At 38.1% G+C, this 16,095-nt stretch overlaps 1 protein-coding gene across 3 annotated transcripts in view; it reads right to left on the reverse strand.

Annotated features, from left to right (window-relative positions):
- The window catches only part of ZMAT4 (zinc finger matrin-type 4), a 365,512-nt gene that overhangs the window by 39,302 nt on the left and 310,115 nt on the right, over positions 1-16,095 (reverse strand). For 2 of the 3 annotated variants that reach the window (XM_058433569.1, XM_032143630.2), the window contains one exon: positions 9,858-9,954. In XM_058433569.1, coding sequence (XP_058289552.1) covers positions 9,858-9,954 — 97 coding nt within the window. Of the gene's footprint in view, positions 1-2,721; positions 2,767-9,857; positions 9,955-16,095 lie in introns of all 3 variants that reach the window. The other variant, XM_058433568.1, reaches the window with a different exon arrangement.

Raw genomic sequence — 16,095 nt, forward strand, 5'->3', positions numbered from 1 at the left:
AGATATATACAGTCTTTTTTGGCATCTCTGAAATTCTCTCTAAAAGCTACTGCCTTTTCCATGTGAGAAGTTAGAGCCTATTTCTTTTGATGCCTTCCTCATAGAAGGGATGGTTCTTAACAGTAGTGGACTAAAGTGTTCTACCAATTAAAGACAGGGCTAGGTAGAAAGCACCCTTTGGCCCAAAGGCTGTGACACAGCCTCATTCCTGCCATTGTCACAGTGATGCTGATTATCCAGATAGTCCTTAGCTAGAAAGACTTGATGACACATCACAAGTCTTACTTTCAGGGAGAATAGCTATTTTTTACATTCAGAATTATAAAATGGGGCAAGCAAAGAATTAGCCATGGGTTCCAGATTTCACTCTTTATTCAGAGCTTTACTAGCAGCTTACAAATGATTATCAGTTGAAGAGAAATAACTTTACATTCTTTGGAAAAGGATAGCTCTATTTTCAATATTTTCTTATGGCCTGTTATCTCAAAACTTTACTGGTGATACATATTTTTTATTTTTCAGAAAAAAATAGTTTCTCATGAAAAGCACAATATCAAAGTCTCAGGTTTCTTGGTTATTGGGGTTCTTGGTTAATATCAGTAAACTATATTGAAAATTCTACAAAGAATATTAATATGTTTAGCTTTTGAAATCCATGCATGATTTATGGTTTGTTTGATTGTTTTCAAAGAGAACATCTTCTCAAGCTTTTAAGCTGCTTCTATTTTTTATTAAATATAGAAGTTTCTTTGTGGTTCACGTATCTTACAAAAGTGTCTTATTTATTACTGTGCAACCCTCAGCTAACTCACTAGTATGCTGAATGTGGGAAGTGAATTCCAAAATATTTAAAACAAAGATACTCTATCCCTGAAAATTAGTCTGAACATTCATTCAAGTACTTCCCAAATAAATGAGTATAATGGGGAAATAAATAATACAAGCCCTTTGTCATGAGGATTCATGCCAGTTGGAAAAAAACCTCAGAGAAACAAATGGATATCATGCGTTAAGACCTCTTCTCAAAGGAAGAAGCAGATTTAGAATTTACTACTAATTTTTGGTCAGTCTGATTTATTATCTTAGACACTTGTATCTCATTTTCTACCAACTGAAGTATCAAAGTAAGTAATGACAACTTTCATATCCTTTATTTCTAGGTAACATAATGTCCTGAGGCCTGGAGTGTTCCCTAAGCTCAAATTTAAGTATATTAATGGGGAATTGTTCATTAGTCTATGGTACATACTCACAGCGCCCTTACATTTTATTTTAATCATTTGTACTAATTGACAGACTATATCCCCTGGAAGCTCTGAAAAATCTACTAATAGGCAATTGCTTTAAATATTGCCATGAGAATTTGCATTTCCAAATCTTTAATCTCATCAGATAGTTAATATTTCTCTTGCTGTTTAACAAGGGAGAGAAATTCGACTGCCATTATGCTGTTTACAGCTTTTGCCCAAAAATGTAAAAGACCGTGTTACTACCAGCAAAGAGCAATCTGACAAATACAATTTGATTAGTTATCATAATAGTAGTAGTAATAAGGGCATATGATCTGACTCTTGCCTCTGCTAACAATTACTTTTAGGGCCTTGGAAAAGTCATTTAACTTCTCTGAGACTCAATTTTCTAACCTATAACCTGAAGATAAGAACATCTGGCCAACTACAAGAATGCTGTGCATTTTAGATATGATAGTGCTTTCAGAACAATAAAATTTGTTGCCGTACTCCAGAGGCTCACAAGTTACACTCCAGTTATCCATGGTGGCATCATCTCTATCATCACCATCACCTGGGCAGGCATTGTAAGCAGTGGCTTAGTAAAATGTGTCTAAAGGGTTGCCTAAAATGTATCATAATGTGAGTGGTTTACAGCAGAAATTCATTCTCTCCATAAGAGAAGAATTAATCACCACCTCTGGAGGCCAAAAGTGTGAAATCAAGGTGTCAGTTTCATCACTCTCCCTCCAAAGGCTCTAGGAGTGAATTCTTACTTGATTCTTCCAGTTCCTGGTGATTCCTTGGTTTGTGGAAACATAACTCCAATTTCTGCCTTCATCTGCACTTAGCCTTCTTCTCTGTGTATCCAAATCTCCCTTTCCTTTCTCTTTTAAAGCCACCAGGCATTGGATTTAAGGCTTACTGTAGATTTAGGATGATTTCATCTTGAGAATCTTAACTGATTACATCTACAAAGAGCCTATTTACATCTAAGGCCATATTCAGAGGCTCTGAGGGGAACCTGAATTTTGGAAAGACATTATTCAACCCACTATACATACCAAGTGCTAGCTCCAATAAAATGGCAAAAGCTATCTGGAAACCTGTTTTGAGAACAATTTTAAAACTATACTTAGGATGAGCTGGAAAGAGTGCCAGGATCATGAGTAAGGGCATGGAAAGTGGACCCACATTTGTCATGTTCTTGTCATCACTAATCACTAATCCATGAGGGAACTTAAGATTGAGGAAAGATTTGTCAGTGTACAAGGTCACTCAGTGGCAAAGTCGCAAGAGGATTAAAATCTCCTGACTTACAATTCAGTGCTCTTTACACCACACAGTTTAATAATCTTTTTTCTTGCCAACACTTCTTTAGATATTATTATTAAAAATATAAATCCGATACCTCTATAATCACTGGCACCTGAATACTTATGTTTATTTAATTGGTCAGATTGCAATAGTTAAGTACATTTGGCTGACTTACATTTTCAACGATGATAGAGTAAGTGTTTTCACACTAACCTTCCATCTGAGAACAAAATAAAATCTGGATATTATTAAATTTAAAGGAAAAATATTTGAAATCCTTAAAAGCTTTGAAGAGTTAGTGTAGTTGATGTTGGTGTACACTAATATCAGAAAGGGTATACTTTAAGGAAAAAATAATACTAGAGAAAAAGAAAAACATTTAATAATGAATAAAAGTTGATACAAAGGGCCAAATGAATGGAAATAAGTTTTTAAAATTTATAAGTATCTAATAATATACTTTGAGTATATAAAACCAAAAAATATACAGAAAAAGGGATACATAGGCAAATCCATATTTATAGTTAAAGGTTTTCAACTACCTGTTTCTCCTGGGTAGAATATGCAGGCAGAATATAAGTAAGGAGACATCAGCAAGATGGCTGACTAGTGGTGCCTGGCATTTGCTCCTCCCACAAAAAAGAACCAAAATAAAAAATAAACAACTAAAATTTGATTGGAGTGTCTGAAGGAGAGTGTCGATGTACAGCAAAAAATTGGCAAAATCCTTGTGGAGCACAAAAGCCCAGGATAGCAGCATAGAGAGGGGAATGAGGCACCCACCTCTGCTGCCCTGTCTTCTCCATCACATTTGACTCAGAGCCAAGAAGGACTTTCCCATGTGGAGAAAAGATAGGCAGAAGTATCCTCACCAGCCCACATTTTCACCACAGACACTTTAGTTCTTACTACAGGGGAATCCCAAAGTCCTCACAAGCCCTGAGCCCAGTTTGAGGAGATCTTAGAATTCATGTGGCTACATTACTCCAAAGTAGGAGCCCACATTGCGTACTGATCATAACCCCATGATCCAAGCTGCTGCAGCATGGCATTATTTTGAAATCAAAATCACTGCTGGAGTGTGACCTGCTCTGGGGAGCTGATAGCCACTGTGCCTTTCTAGACTTGGGATTCTGCTGTCGTTTCACCAAGCTCACATGAGTGGCTGCAACATGACCACCCTGGCTGCTGAAGGCTGAGGCTCAGAAATGGCCATGACTCTACTTTTGCAGAGCAGGGAAGTCAACTCCAGGCTGTCCAAGCCAAACAGCTCAGCAAACCTGCCCCCAGATAGTCTTCCCTAGCACCACTGGCTGGAGAAACAGCCTGTCAGACATGTCCCTGAATTGCTGAGCCACTGTATGCTATGCGCCCAGCCAGAGACACAACTGTGGACCCACCCCAAGTAGATACAGCCCTGAGAATCCCAAGCCACCATACCCCTATGCCCTGGGCTAGAGAAACAGCTTGAAAACTTCATCCTAAGAGAGTCAGTCTCAGAGCCAGCTGACCCACCAAGTGCATGGCCATGTCCCCAGACTGAGAACCAGCTCACTAAGCTCACCTTCAGCAAAGCCACACCACTGCCACCACAAACTCCCACAGCTGAGGCCACTGAGGCATTTACAACGTCACTACTGTTAATTACAGCTGGAGAAACTATGCAGAGACCATACTGCTGTGTTTACCTAGAATCAAAGTCAGTACACTCTATTCTACTGAGACCCTGGGATCCATCTACAGGAAAAATACTTTTCAATGAAAGCTATTCCATAAAATTGGAAGAGGTGACTATTCTACTGAATGCACAGTTATCAATGTAGAGACATAAAAAACATGAAAAGTGAAGGAAACATGACACCTCCAAAGGATCATAATTCCCCAGTAATAGAGCCATAAAAAAGGAAATTACAAAATGCCAGAAAAGGAATTCAAAATAAAAATCTTAAGGAAATTCAGTGAGATGTGAGAGAATACAGATAGACAATTCAACAAAATTGGAAAAACAATTCATTATCAGAATGAGAAATTCAACAAAAAGTTAGATATCTCAAAAAAGAGTGAACCCAGGAGGCGGAGCTTGCAGTGAGCCGAGATCACGCCACTGCACTCCAGCCTGGGCGACAGAGTGAGACTCCGTCTCAAAAAAAAAAAAAAAAAAAAAGATAACCAAACCAAACAAATCTTGGCAATGACAAATTCAATGAATAAAATAAAAAGCACCATCAAGAATTAAAAAAAACAGACTAGCTCAAGCAGAAGAAATAATTTCTAAGCTTGAAGATACACCTTTTGAAATAACTCAGGCAGACAAAATAGAAAAATAATAAAGAGTAAAAAAGATGAAGAAAGCCTAAAAACATATGGGAAACCATAACACAAATATTTGTGTTATGGGAGTTCAAGAAGGAGTAGAGATGGGAAAATGTGTAGAAAACCTATTTAATGAAATAACAGCTAAAAATTTATCAAATCTTCAGAGATACATAAACAACCAGATAAACACAGCTCAAAAGTTCCCAAGTAGATTAAACCCAAAAAGGTCCTCCCTGAGGCACATTATAGTCAAACTGTCAAAAGTCAAAGACAAAGAGAGAATTCTAAAAACAACAAGAGAAATGCATCAGGTCATATGTAAGGGAATCTCCATCAGACTAACAACCAATTTATTAGCAGAAACCTCACAGGCCAGGAGAGAATGGGATGACATATTTGAAGTGCTGAAAGGAAAAAAAAAAAAAATGTCAGTCAAGAATACTCTACCCTGGAAGGCTATTCTTCAGAAATGAAGTTCCTAAACAAGCAAACACTGAAGAAATTAATCATCACCAGACCAGCCTTACAAAAAATGTTTAAGGAAGTCCTACATCTAGAAATAAAAGAAGAATAACTACCATTATAAAAATATGTGAAAGTATCTCACTGGTGGGACAAACAAAAGAGAAAGGTAAAGGAATCAAACCTTATCACTATGGAAAACCACCAAACTGCAAAGATAAACAATAAATCCAAAATCTAAAAATAGAACTACCATACGATCCAGTAATTCCACTACTGGGTATGCATCCAAAGGAAAGAAATTCAGTGTATTTAAGAAATGGCAGCTGGGTGTGGTGGCTCACACCTGTAATCCCAGCACTTTGGGCGGCTGAGGCGGGCAGATCACCTGAGGTCAGGAGTTCAAGACCAGCCTGGCCAACATGGTGAAACCCTGTCCCTACTAAAAATACAAAAATTAGCCAGGCATGATGGTGGGTGCCTGTAATCTCAGCTACCTGGGAGGCTGAGACAAGAGAATCGCTTGAACACAGGAGGCAGAAGTTGCAGTGAGCCGAGACTGTGCCATTGCACGCTAGCCTGGGGAACAAGAGTGAAACTCCGTCTCAAAAAAAAAAGAGATGTCTGTGCTCCCATTTCTGTTGTAGCAGTATTCACAAGAGCCAAAATATGGAATCAACCTAAGTGTCCATCAATAGATGAATGGGTAGGGAAAATGTCACCTATATAAAGACATGTTATACTATTCAGCCATTAAAAAGAATGAACTCTTTTTATTCACGGAAACATGGATAAGCCAGGAGGACATTATGTTAAGTGAAATAGCCTGGCACAAAAAGAAGATCTACATCTTCTCACTCATATGAAAGCTAAAAGAGTTGATCTCATAGAAGTAGAGTCAAATCGTGGTTACTAGAGGCTGAAAAGAATAGTGGGAGAGGGGAGAGGAAAATATTGGTTAATAGATACAAAATTCCACCCAGATAAAAGAAACAAGTTTTAGTGTTCTACAAAAATGTATTGCATGTTTGCAAATAGCTAGAAGAGAGGATTGTAAATGTTCCCAATATAAAGAAATGATAAATGTTTGAGGTGATGAATTTGCTAATTATAAATATATATCAAAATATCACACTAGGTCCCATAAATATGTACAATTATGTATCAATTATAAACAATAATAGATTGTAATTATTATTTAATTTAGTAATTAATTTTAACAATGAAATTATTAAATAATCAAATTTGTTCTAGTATCCCAAAACAATAAATTCTTAGGAATAAATCTAAATAAAGATGTTTAAGACCTCTACAAAGAACTCTACAAAACACTATTGAAATAATTAAAGAAGATATAACCAAACGCTGGTATGTACCATGATTATGGATTAGAAAACTCAGTATTTTGAAGGATTTTTTGAGGAAGTTGACAAGCTGATTCTAAAAATTATAGGGAAACGCAAAGAGGAAAGAACAGTGAAGACAGTCTTGAATAAGAAGATACAATTAGAAGATTTACTCTATCAGATATCAAGACACTATAAAACTATAGGAAATAAGTAATGTGACATTAGCATAAAGAAGAAATGTAACACTGAGACAGAATATAGAGACAGACACACACATACACATATTTGTAAATCACCTGTTTCACAAAAAAGGTCTATGATGGTCTTTTCAGTAAATAGTATTGGATTAATTGGTATCTGTATGGAAAAAAAATCATGAAGCTTGATCTCTCCCTCACACTATGCATAAAATTAACACTAGGTGGATCAAAGAACTATATTTGTAAGGAAACCAACATAATATCGTAGGAGATTATCTTATCGACCTCGGGATAAGCAGAGCATTCTTAAATAGCACTCAAAAAACTTTAACCATAAAAAAGGACTGATGAATTAGACTTCCTTAAAAATTAGACACTTCTACAACTTACTAAAAAAAATTTGATTTTTATAAACAGACAAAAGAATTGAACAAACATTTATCATTTTATTCTCTCTCTTCTCTCTCTCTCTCAATCTCAATCTCAATCACAAGCATGCCCGCACATGATATGCAAATTAGGTCTAAGGGAAGATAAAACAGGCATGTGAAACAGGACAGTATAATTATTTTCTTCACAAACAGAGCAGCTTCGTGCTTTTGAGTTAGAAATGAAAAACATCTTATTTTTAGGAAAGAAGGCAGCACTATAAGAGATGTTTCCTTCTGAAATCTTGTGTATTTAAATCACTTCAAGGAAGTGGAACCCTCTTTTCAAAATGCACATACTACTCTCTGTTGGCTCTCATTCCAAGCCTAAGTTCGTGGTAACTGAATGACATGGAGTAAGTAGAGACATAAGTCAGCCACCGCTGTGATCAGTGCTGGCTCTGCCATCTGCTGTCAGGATGATAGTGGGCAAGTCACTTAACCTCTCTGAGCATGCATTAGTTTTCTCATGTAAGATAACAGGTCAATAATATTAATATTTATCTCAAGGGTAGTTAAGGGAATTAAATGAGATAATAGATGTGAAAATACCTAGCACAGATTCCAGCCCATGAAGTTACGTATGTACAGAACAGAGAAGAGAGACATTTTTCTGAATCTGGAGATACTATCTATATTAGTTATTTAAATAATTCATACCATTTAAAGTCATCATTGTTTATCTTTTTCTATGTATTGAGCGATGAATACATGCTCCCAAAAAGTTATCTTTTATTGTTGCAGGTATTTGTGTGTCTGTCTGCACATCAGATACAGGTTAATTCAAATGTGTACGGTGCCTGTAACAAAATGTTACTTAGAGAAATGATGAAAACAGCTTGGGGGGATGAGCAGTATCCAATAATCAATACAAGAACTCTAGTATTCTATAACAAATCAAGAAAAACCTTCTTTTTGAAGAATTATTCCAATAAGAGTCCTCCGGGTGGACCAGAGTAATGCAAGCCATGGAACTGGCTTTGACTCACAAGAGAATATTGAGGAGAAAACTGAGAGTCAGTAACTAACTTTGGGTTTAAATTTTCTCACCTGAGCTAGACTCCCTGTGATGTACATCTTTACGACATCTTTGCAAAACAATTTCTTTGCTTGTAATGCTCCATTTCATACTCCTGCTTAGAAAATTGTTACTCATCTTTTGAAATCACATATTCATTTAATCAAAAAAGTGTATAAAGACCCTATCTGGTGCTGTGCTAGGAAACAAGGATATTGTGTTGAGCAAAATCAGACCATAACCTCATCCTTATGCACCAGCCTCTGCACTAGTGTCCCCTAAAGCTTGCCCTGGATTGCTCCCTCCGCCATGCTTAAAGCTCTGGGTGCACACGTGGCATTAGAGAACAATCTATGGGTTTACACAGCTGTTTCCTCAGCCTGGCAGGGGAAGAGGAATGACTAAATGTTTTCTTTTTTTTTTTTTTTTTTTTTTTTTTTTTTTTTTTGAGATGAAGTCCTGCTCTGTCACCCAGGCTGGAGTGCAGTGGCCCGATCTTGGCTTACTGCAATCTCCACCTCCCGGGTTCAAGAGATTCTCCTGCCTCAGCCTCCCGAGTAGCTGGGACTACAGGCACATGCCACCACTCCAGGCTCAATTTTTGTATTTTTAGTGGAGACGGGGTTTCACTGTGTTGGCCAGGATGGTCTCTATCTCCTGACCTCGTGATCCTCCCACCTCAGCCTCCCAAAATGCTGGGACTACAGGCGTGAGCAACCGCGCCCAGCCTATTCGTCTTTTCTTCCCTAGTGCACAGCTTGGAGTATGAGACATAGTGGGCTCTAGGCAAATGTTTGTTAAATTAGCATTCATAATTCATGAGGTCTTGATACAGTTCAATCTGTTAAATGATCCTCCTAATGAATATTAGAGAAATGAAAACAATTATGCTCAGGAAAATTACATCTTTTTGAGACATTCTTTCCTTTTTTCATATTTTATTAGCATCTTGTTAACAGTCCTAGCAGCTGGTTTAAAAATGTCCAGTGGTTTTTAAAGAGCTGCATAGTATAAATATAGGTGAAATGGTGCCTGGTGAGACTTTCTCAGTTTAAAATTATGAGAGTATTTGAAAAAAATGGAATAAGTTTCCATTCACTTGGAAATAGTTATGTATATAAATGACTTAATATCCTGGGGGATTTGTTATGTTTCTATAATAATCAATAACATTCATCCAGAAAGGGAAAATGGTAGAAGACATTCATAGAATTTGTCATCAAAGTTTGGTACATCCTACAAATAAGAATAATATTATTGATTTTAAAACACTTAGCATAGATTTTAATATGTCCTAATTTCATAAAAGTATGCTAAACTGTCCTTGAAAAAATGAAAAAAAGAGATTCTTATTACTCATGCCAAATAAAGGGAAGAAGCCATTTTTCAAGTGAGCATAAATATCATGCGAACTTTGAAGCAAAAGAGATGTAATTTCCACTCTACTTATTTAGAAATAGATGAAATGTTGAGCCTTTAGTCATCTTACTAAAAATTACATCGAAGAAACTGAAGAGTGAAAGCACAAAAGTACCTACTTGGTCTGGTGTTTAGATCCTTTCAGATGGGCATGATACTGTTCTATTGAGTTTAGGGAGACACTGCAGATGGTACATCTGTAATTGCGCCTCAGACCTGTGGACAACAGACAGACCTAGTTAGCTGCATCCAGTCATCAACCACCTGAAATGAATCCTAGCGTCTCCAGAAGTTCAGGGACACAGTGTCAGAGAGAACTCCTGATCTGCCCCACCAACACTTCAACCCTTCCTTGCAGAGCACAGCAAACAGGTCTCTTAGCAGAAGTGTAATTATGAATATGTTAGAAGCAGCTTATTTCATTTCTGGAAGGCTTAAATTATTAGAGCATCCTTCTTTGAATTGAGGTAAGGTGTTCCCGGGCATTTTATACTCAAAGATGCATTCTATTTTTCTCTAGATCATATAGACATAATACGCTGTCATCTCTGCAGTGAAATTTGAGACTCCAGAGAAAAACTCTATCCTAATTCCTTTCCACTCTACTCCAATGACAGCATTGAAAATTCAACTTTAGACATCATTCATTTAGGTGTTTCTTCTAGGATTATTTTATAAAATGTAAATACCAGGAGGAGAATAATACATCAGTCTGGTTCATGTGAAGTCTTACTTGCCACCAGAATTTAGAAGACAATCTATTCATTCACTTTTTCATTCATTTAATTAATTCACTAATACAGTATTAACTTTGGGCCAGGTACTAGGGATTCCAAGATGGATAAGATGGTCTTTGCTTTCAGAAGTTTAGTAAAAATCTTGACTAATCTAGAGCCAATTTATGTTAGAAAGCAGCTTTAACCAAATAGCCTTAAACATTTGCCACAGAGCTGAGACCCATAATGAAACATATTCCTTCAGCTAGTATGTCCCTTCAGAATAGAGAGGAAAGTAAAGTCGGTCATGATCTGAAACTTTGGATTTTAATTCTGACTCCAGTCATTTCTAGTTTTGTGATCTGGAGGAAGTCACGAAACTTCTTTCTAGCCTCAGTTTCTTCATCTACAAGATGAAGACAAGGCTGATCACATCACTAGGTGTTGTAAGAACTAGGTGAATAAGATATTAAAATGGCCAGTAATCCCAATGATTTGGGAGGCTGAGGCAGGAGGATAGCTTGAAGCCAGGAGTTCAAGACCAACCTGGGCCACATAGCAATATCTGGTCTCAACAAAAATATTTTTAAAAGTCAGGCATGGTGGCACACACCTGTAGTCCTAGCTACTCAGGAGGCTGAGAGCCCAGTTCAAGATCACAGTGAGCTATGACAGTGCTACTGCCAGCCTGGATGACAGAGTGAGACCCTGTCTCAAAAAAAAAAAGTGACATATATATACAACAATGTTTAGCAAATGCGTACGAAATTCTGTTCTAGCATTGTAAATGCCAGGACTGAAAGCTGTAGCGTTTGTTTTTATCAATGCATAGTATTTAATTTCTAAGAGGCAAAGTTATTCCTCTTTTCCTGAAAAGAAAATAATGCACTATGCTGGGACAGCTTTGCAGCTTGCTACCTGGGTAACTTTATGCAAATTATTTGACCCTTCTGGACTTCTGTGTTCTTACAGTATTATGGGGAGGGCTGAGTGAGATATGGCATGTATGTGAGAGTGCCCAGCGCATAACAAGTGATCAATATGGGCTTGCTATTTTTACTATTTTGAAGAGATGTTAAAATGGAAACACTTTCTGTTTGAGTGTCCCAGTTGAAGCCCTACTGGGAAGTCCTAGACACAGATGATAACTATACCCACATTACCAAAATGAAGTAAGAGAGCATCAGTGCAGAACGTCCAGGGGAAGTGGTCACAAACCTGTGCTGACCACTCACCACTAGTATGAAGAAGAGACTGAAGAAGAAAGAAAGAAATGAGTAGAGACTTTCTTAAGAGAGAGCTATATTATACCGTGAGTTCCATGTGGGACCGTGGAGTTCTCCCTCACCTTAAGCCTGTGGAGAAGGGATTGCACAGAACTACCTAGAGGGCTTGAGGAGTACCTTCTCGTTACTTCGGAAGTGGTAGATTGGACTCTGACATTACCTGCAAGATGCAAAGGGCTAGAGACTGTGGTTTGTTATCTTCTCTGGTGGCAAAGTATAAAAGGTGACAGAATTGGGCATGGCCTGTGTTCTCAGAGCTTGTCAGAAGAAAGGATATATGAAAGCTTCTCACAGACTGTGCGTACCCTGTATGAAAGAAGCTGATTTGATGACTTCTTAGATACTACCCAAAAGGGCTGCCTGAAGTTGAGGGCAATGAGACTTCAGCAGAAAGATGCTAGAAGTGTTCACCTGGCTATCTAGGTGCTTAAAGTGATGCCAGAGGAGCTACTTGGCCTGTATTAAGTAATGACAAGTCCCTGAAAAAGCCATGAAATTGTAAACCAAAAGGTATCTGAGACAGGTCTCAATCAATTTCAATTTAGATAATTTGTTTTGCCAAGTTTAAGGACGCATCTCTGACACAGCCTCAGGAGGTCCTGAGGACACGTGCCCAAAGTGGTCAGGGTACAGCTTGCTTCAATACATTTTAGGGAGCCACGAGGCATCAATCAATATGTGTAAGATGTACTTTGTTTGGTTCGGTAAGGTAGGAACACTTGAGGCGGGGGCTTCCAGGTCATGAGTAGACAAGAGACAAAAGGTTGCATTCTTTTGAGTCCTTGATCAGCCTCCCACTAAATACAGAATTTAGTCTGGCTCAGCAAATGTGCATTTTTGCATCAACAATAGGGTAGAGGAAACAATCATATATGCGTTTGTCTCAGGTGAGCCTCAGATGGATGACTTCGAATTCTATCTGCCCTTTGTCCACAAGGAATTTCCTTGAGAGCAAATTGTGAGGGAAGTATGTAGCTTTTGAAATTTGTAGCTATCACATTTAGGAAGAAAATGAGAGGCAGGTTTCCCAGCTTGACATTTCGCTTGGCTTAGTGATTTCGGGGGCCTGAGTTTATTTTCCTTTCACAAAAGCATCCTGAGGAGAATCAATTCACACTTCCTTCCCAGTCAAGCAGTAGGTCCTAGCAAAGGTCCTAGCTTTGCACAGGACCTACCAAGTAAACTTCCATTTCCCTTGCTAGGCTTCCACTTGCATCCCTCAGCCCTGGAGGAGCCAGAGCAATGTACTGAGGTGAAGGAAGAAAAGCAAAAGCTCCAGGCAGAACAAAGAGAGAAGTCCCCCACACCCTCTTTTCCCGTGTTAAGTAGACAGCGCCAAGCAGGACTGAGCTGGAAGAGGGGATAATTAACTTTCAATAAATTTTGGAAATATTTAAAAATTACTGCCCTATCATGGATATATTAATTAAGGAATACAGAATTTATGTATTTACAAGTAGCAAAGGACTCTTTACTACTTAAAAATAAGTGAAAGTTCATGAAACTTGCCCTAGTTTCTATCTAAAAGTCTGGAAAAAATAATCCCACAAAGACAATTTGAATGAGCTACCGGAGGGCAGAAATAAAGCTTTTTTTTGTTTTTTTTTTTTGACATGGAGTCTCGCTCTGTCACCCAGGCTGGAGTGCAAGTGACATGATCTCAGCTCACTGCAACCTCCGCCTCCCGAGTTCGAGCAATTCTCCTGCCTCAGCCTCCCAAGTAGCTGGGATTACAGGCAAGCGTCACCACACCTGGCTAATTTTTCTATTTTTAGTAGAGACAGAGTTTCACCATGTTGGCCAGGCTGGTCTCAAACACCTGATCTCAAGTGATCCACCCACCTCGGCCTCCCGAAGTGCTGGGATTACAGGCGTGAGCCACAGCGCCAGGCCTAAAATTACTTTCCGATTCCATCAAATCCAATGAGTCCTGCTCACTGAATGTCAGTGTCCTTAGAAATGCCCACGTCTACAATCTGAACAAAGAGTAGAGTTTCCTGGAGGCGTTCACATTCCTATGGCCCAGTGAGCATTTCAGAGAGACCTATTTGAAATGCATATAGTAAGCTGGGTGGGTTGGCATGAGAGCTAGCTTTGTTTTTGTTTTTGTTTCAATCACATAATCAAGTACTGACTTACCTGACGGTTCAATTAAGAGTCCATTTAATTATGAGAAAAGAACAATGAAACCACAAATATCTGGGATCTTCTTAGGAAGCAGCCTAAGAGGCTGACAACTTTTCAGGTACAAACTGCCAGTTCAGAGATAAAACAGACAAATATTGAAACCTATTTTCTCAAGCAGTGACTCTCAAACTTCAGAGTGTGGATGCATCCTCCAGGGATCATGATAAAATGCAGATTCCCAGGCACAACTTCCAAAGATTCTGATACTCTAAGCTTTTGTCTGGGGCTTGGAAATGTACAAGACGCTTCAGATCAACCCCCAATCTCACCATACACCTGCACTTTACAAAGAATTCTCCCATAAAAATCGTACTCCTTTTGGGAACTTAAATTTGTCAGAACAATACTGGACCTTAAAAAAAAAAGCTATTCCATAAAAAAGTGCTACAGTTATACTGACTTTCCATTTCACAGGGATTCATGATTCAGTAAGATTACTATGGTTCGCAAACTCAGAGGCAATAAATTATAACTACCAGTGTGTGAGTTTTTAAATGCTTATCCAGGGCTGACCCATTCTCCTCTTCTATGCATGGAATCAGAATACTAAAACCAGCTTCAGGGTTTATTCCTTCCAGAGTTCTCTGTTAATCTTGTCATAATAAATATTAACTACTATTTATATGGGTCTTCTACAGGCTACAGGCTAATCAAAGTTCTCCCCATAACAAATAGAGGTTCAGCTTGCGATAGGCATAAATATTTATGTTTAAAAATGGGCATTTTTAAGAACTCCAACAAATCTAAAATATATTCTGATCTGTTGCTTTCCATAACAGTTCTCACGCTCTGCAGCCAGAGGCGTGGGCAGGAAATATTTGGCACTTTATTGCGATGCAAACTACAGAGATTATAAATTGGAAAGGCAGTGCATATAAACAAGAACAAAGACAGAGAAGGGGCAGAGGAGTCCTCCCCCACGCATGACACAGTGTCCTTGGTGGGAACTGTGCTTTATTAATGCACAGTTGAAATCCTAATTACTTCGGACCTATATGAGTCTTCTTTTCCTTAGAGAACTAGAACATCTTATTAAACCAAAAAATGCTAACTTCCTTATTCACTTTCAGCACAACACCATATTAAGAGTATCTTAAAATTTCTGCCGACCTAAAGGCTATTTCTGCAGGATTGCCTAATATGTGTTAGAAAAATATAGTTCCTACCTGCAAGGACCTGTCAGACGACAATCCAGTTGGAGACAGAAAACAGATGCAGAAGTAGTAACAATTCAAGGTAGACCATTAAAAGTATTACAAAGAGGATGAAGTGAAATGTAATAGGAGCTAGAGGAGGAGAGGAGATTGTTTCTAACTCAGAGGATCTGGAAAAGCTCCTTGAAGATGCATCACTTTTGTATTTATATTTCCTAGCACAGTGTTTGTAAAACATATGGTCCTGGAGACTTTAGCAGCACATGACTACTCAATATGTCTTTTCAAGTCTAGCAAAGCTAGAAGTCCTTATGACTTCGATTGTATCCATTCTACATTAGAGAAATATCATTGAGCCTTTATTACGGTGTGAGGTATTTTGCTGAATGCTATGAATATGGGAGAGAATAAGACAGAGTACATTTTCTTATGGAGCTAATCAGGGAAAAAGACAAGAAACAAGTAAACAAATTAAAAAATATAATTAAAGGTTGTGAAAATGTTGCACAGGATGTAAGCAGGATAATGAGGGAGAAAGTAAGTGGGAAGAAGAGTGATTTGGGATAGTATGGTCAACAGAGTTCTCGGAGAAGTGTGAAATGGAACCAGACAATGCTGATTAGCCTGAGATGTGAAGAGTAGGGTAAAGAGCTATCCAGGGGTAGCAAACAGCATGCATAGAGGCCCAGAGTGGAAATGGGCCTGAACTGCTCAAGGAACAAAAAGTGATAAAAGAAAAAAAAAAGGAAAAACAAACAGAAAAAATCTGTTCACTCAGAATTCTGTTTCTAGCAAAAATTTCTGTCAAAATTGAAGGTAGGCTAAGAATATTCTCAAGGAACAAAAATAAAATGAATAGTTTGCCAGCAAACCAGTACTACAGAAATGCTATATAGAGGTCTTCTGGTGGAGGGGAAATGCAACCAGACTTAGACTATGGGGAAAAAAAGAGAAAAATCTCAGAAATTATTAATATGTGGGTATCTATCTTTTAAAATTCCTCTTGGTTTATTT

This window comes from Hylobates moloch, unplaced genomic scaffold (assembly GCF_009828535.3).
Source record: "Hylobates moloch isolate HMO894 unplaced genomic scaffold, HMol_V3 SCAFFOLD_22, whole genome shotgun sequence".
NCBI classification, from domain to species: domain Eukaryota; kingdom Metazoa; phylum Chordata; class Mammalia; order Primates; family Hylobatidae; genus Hylobates; species Hylobates moloch.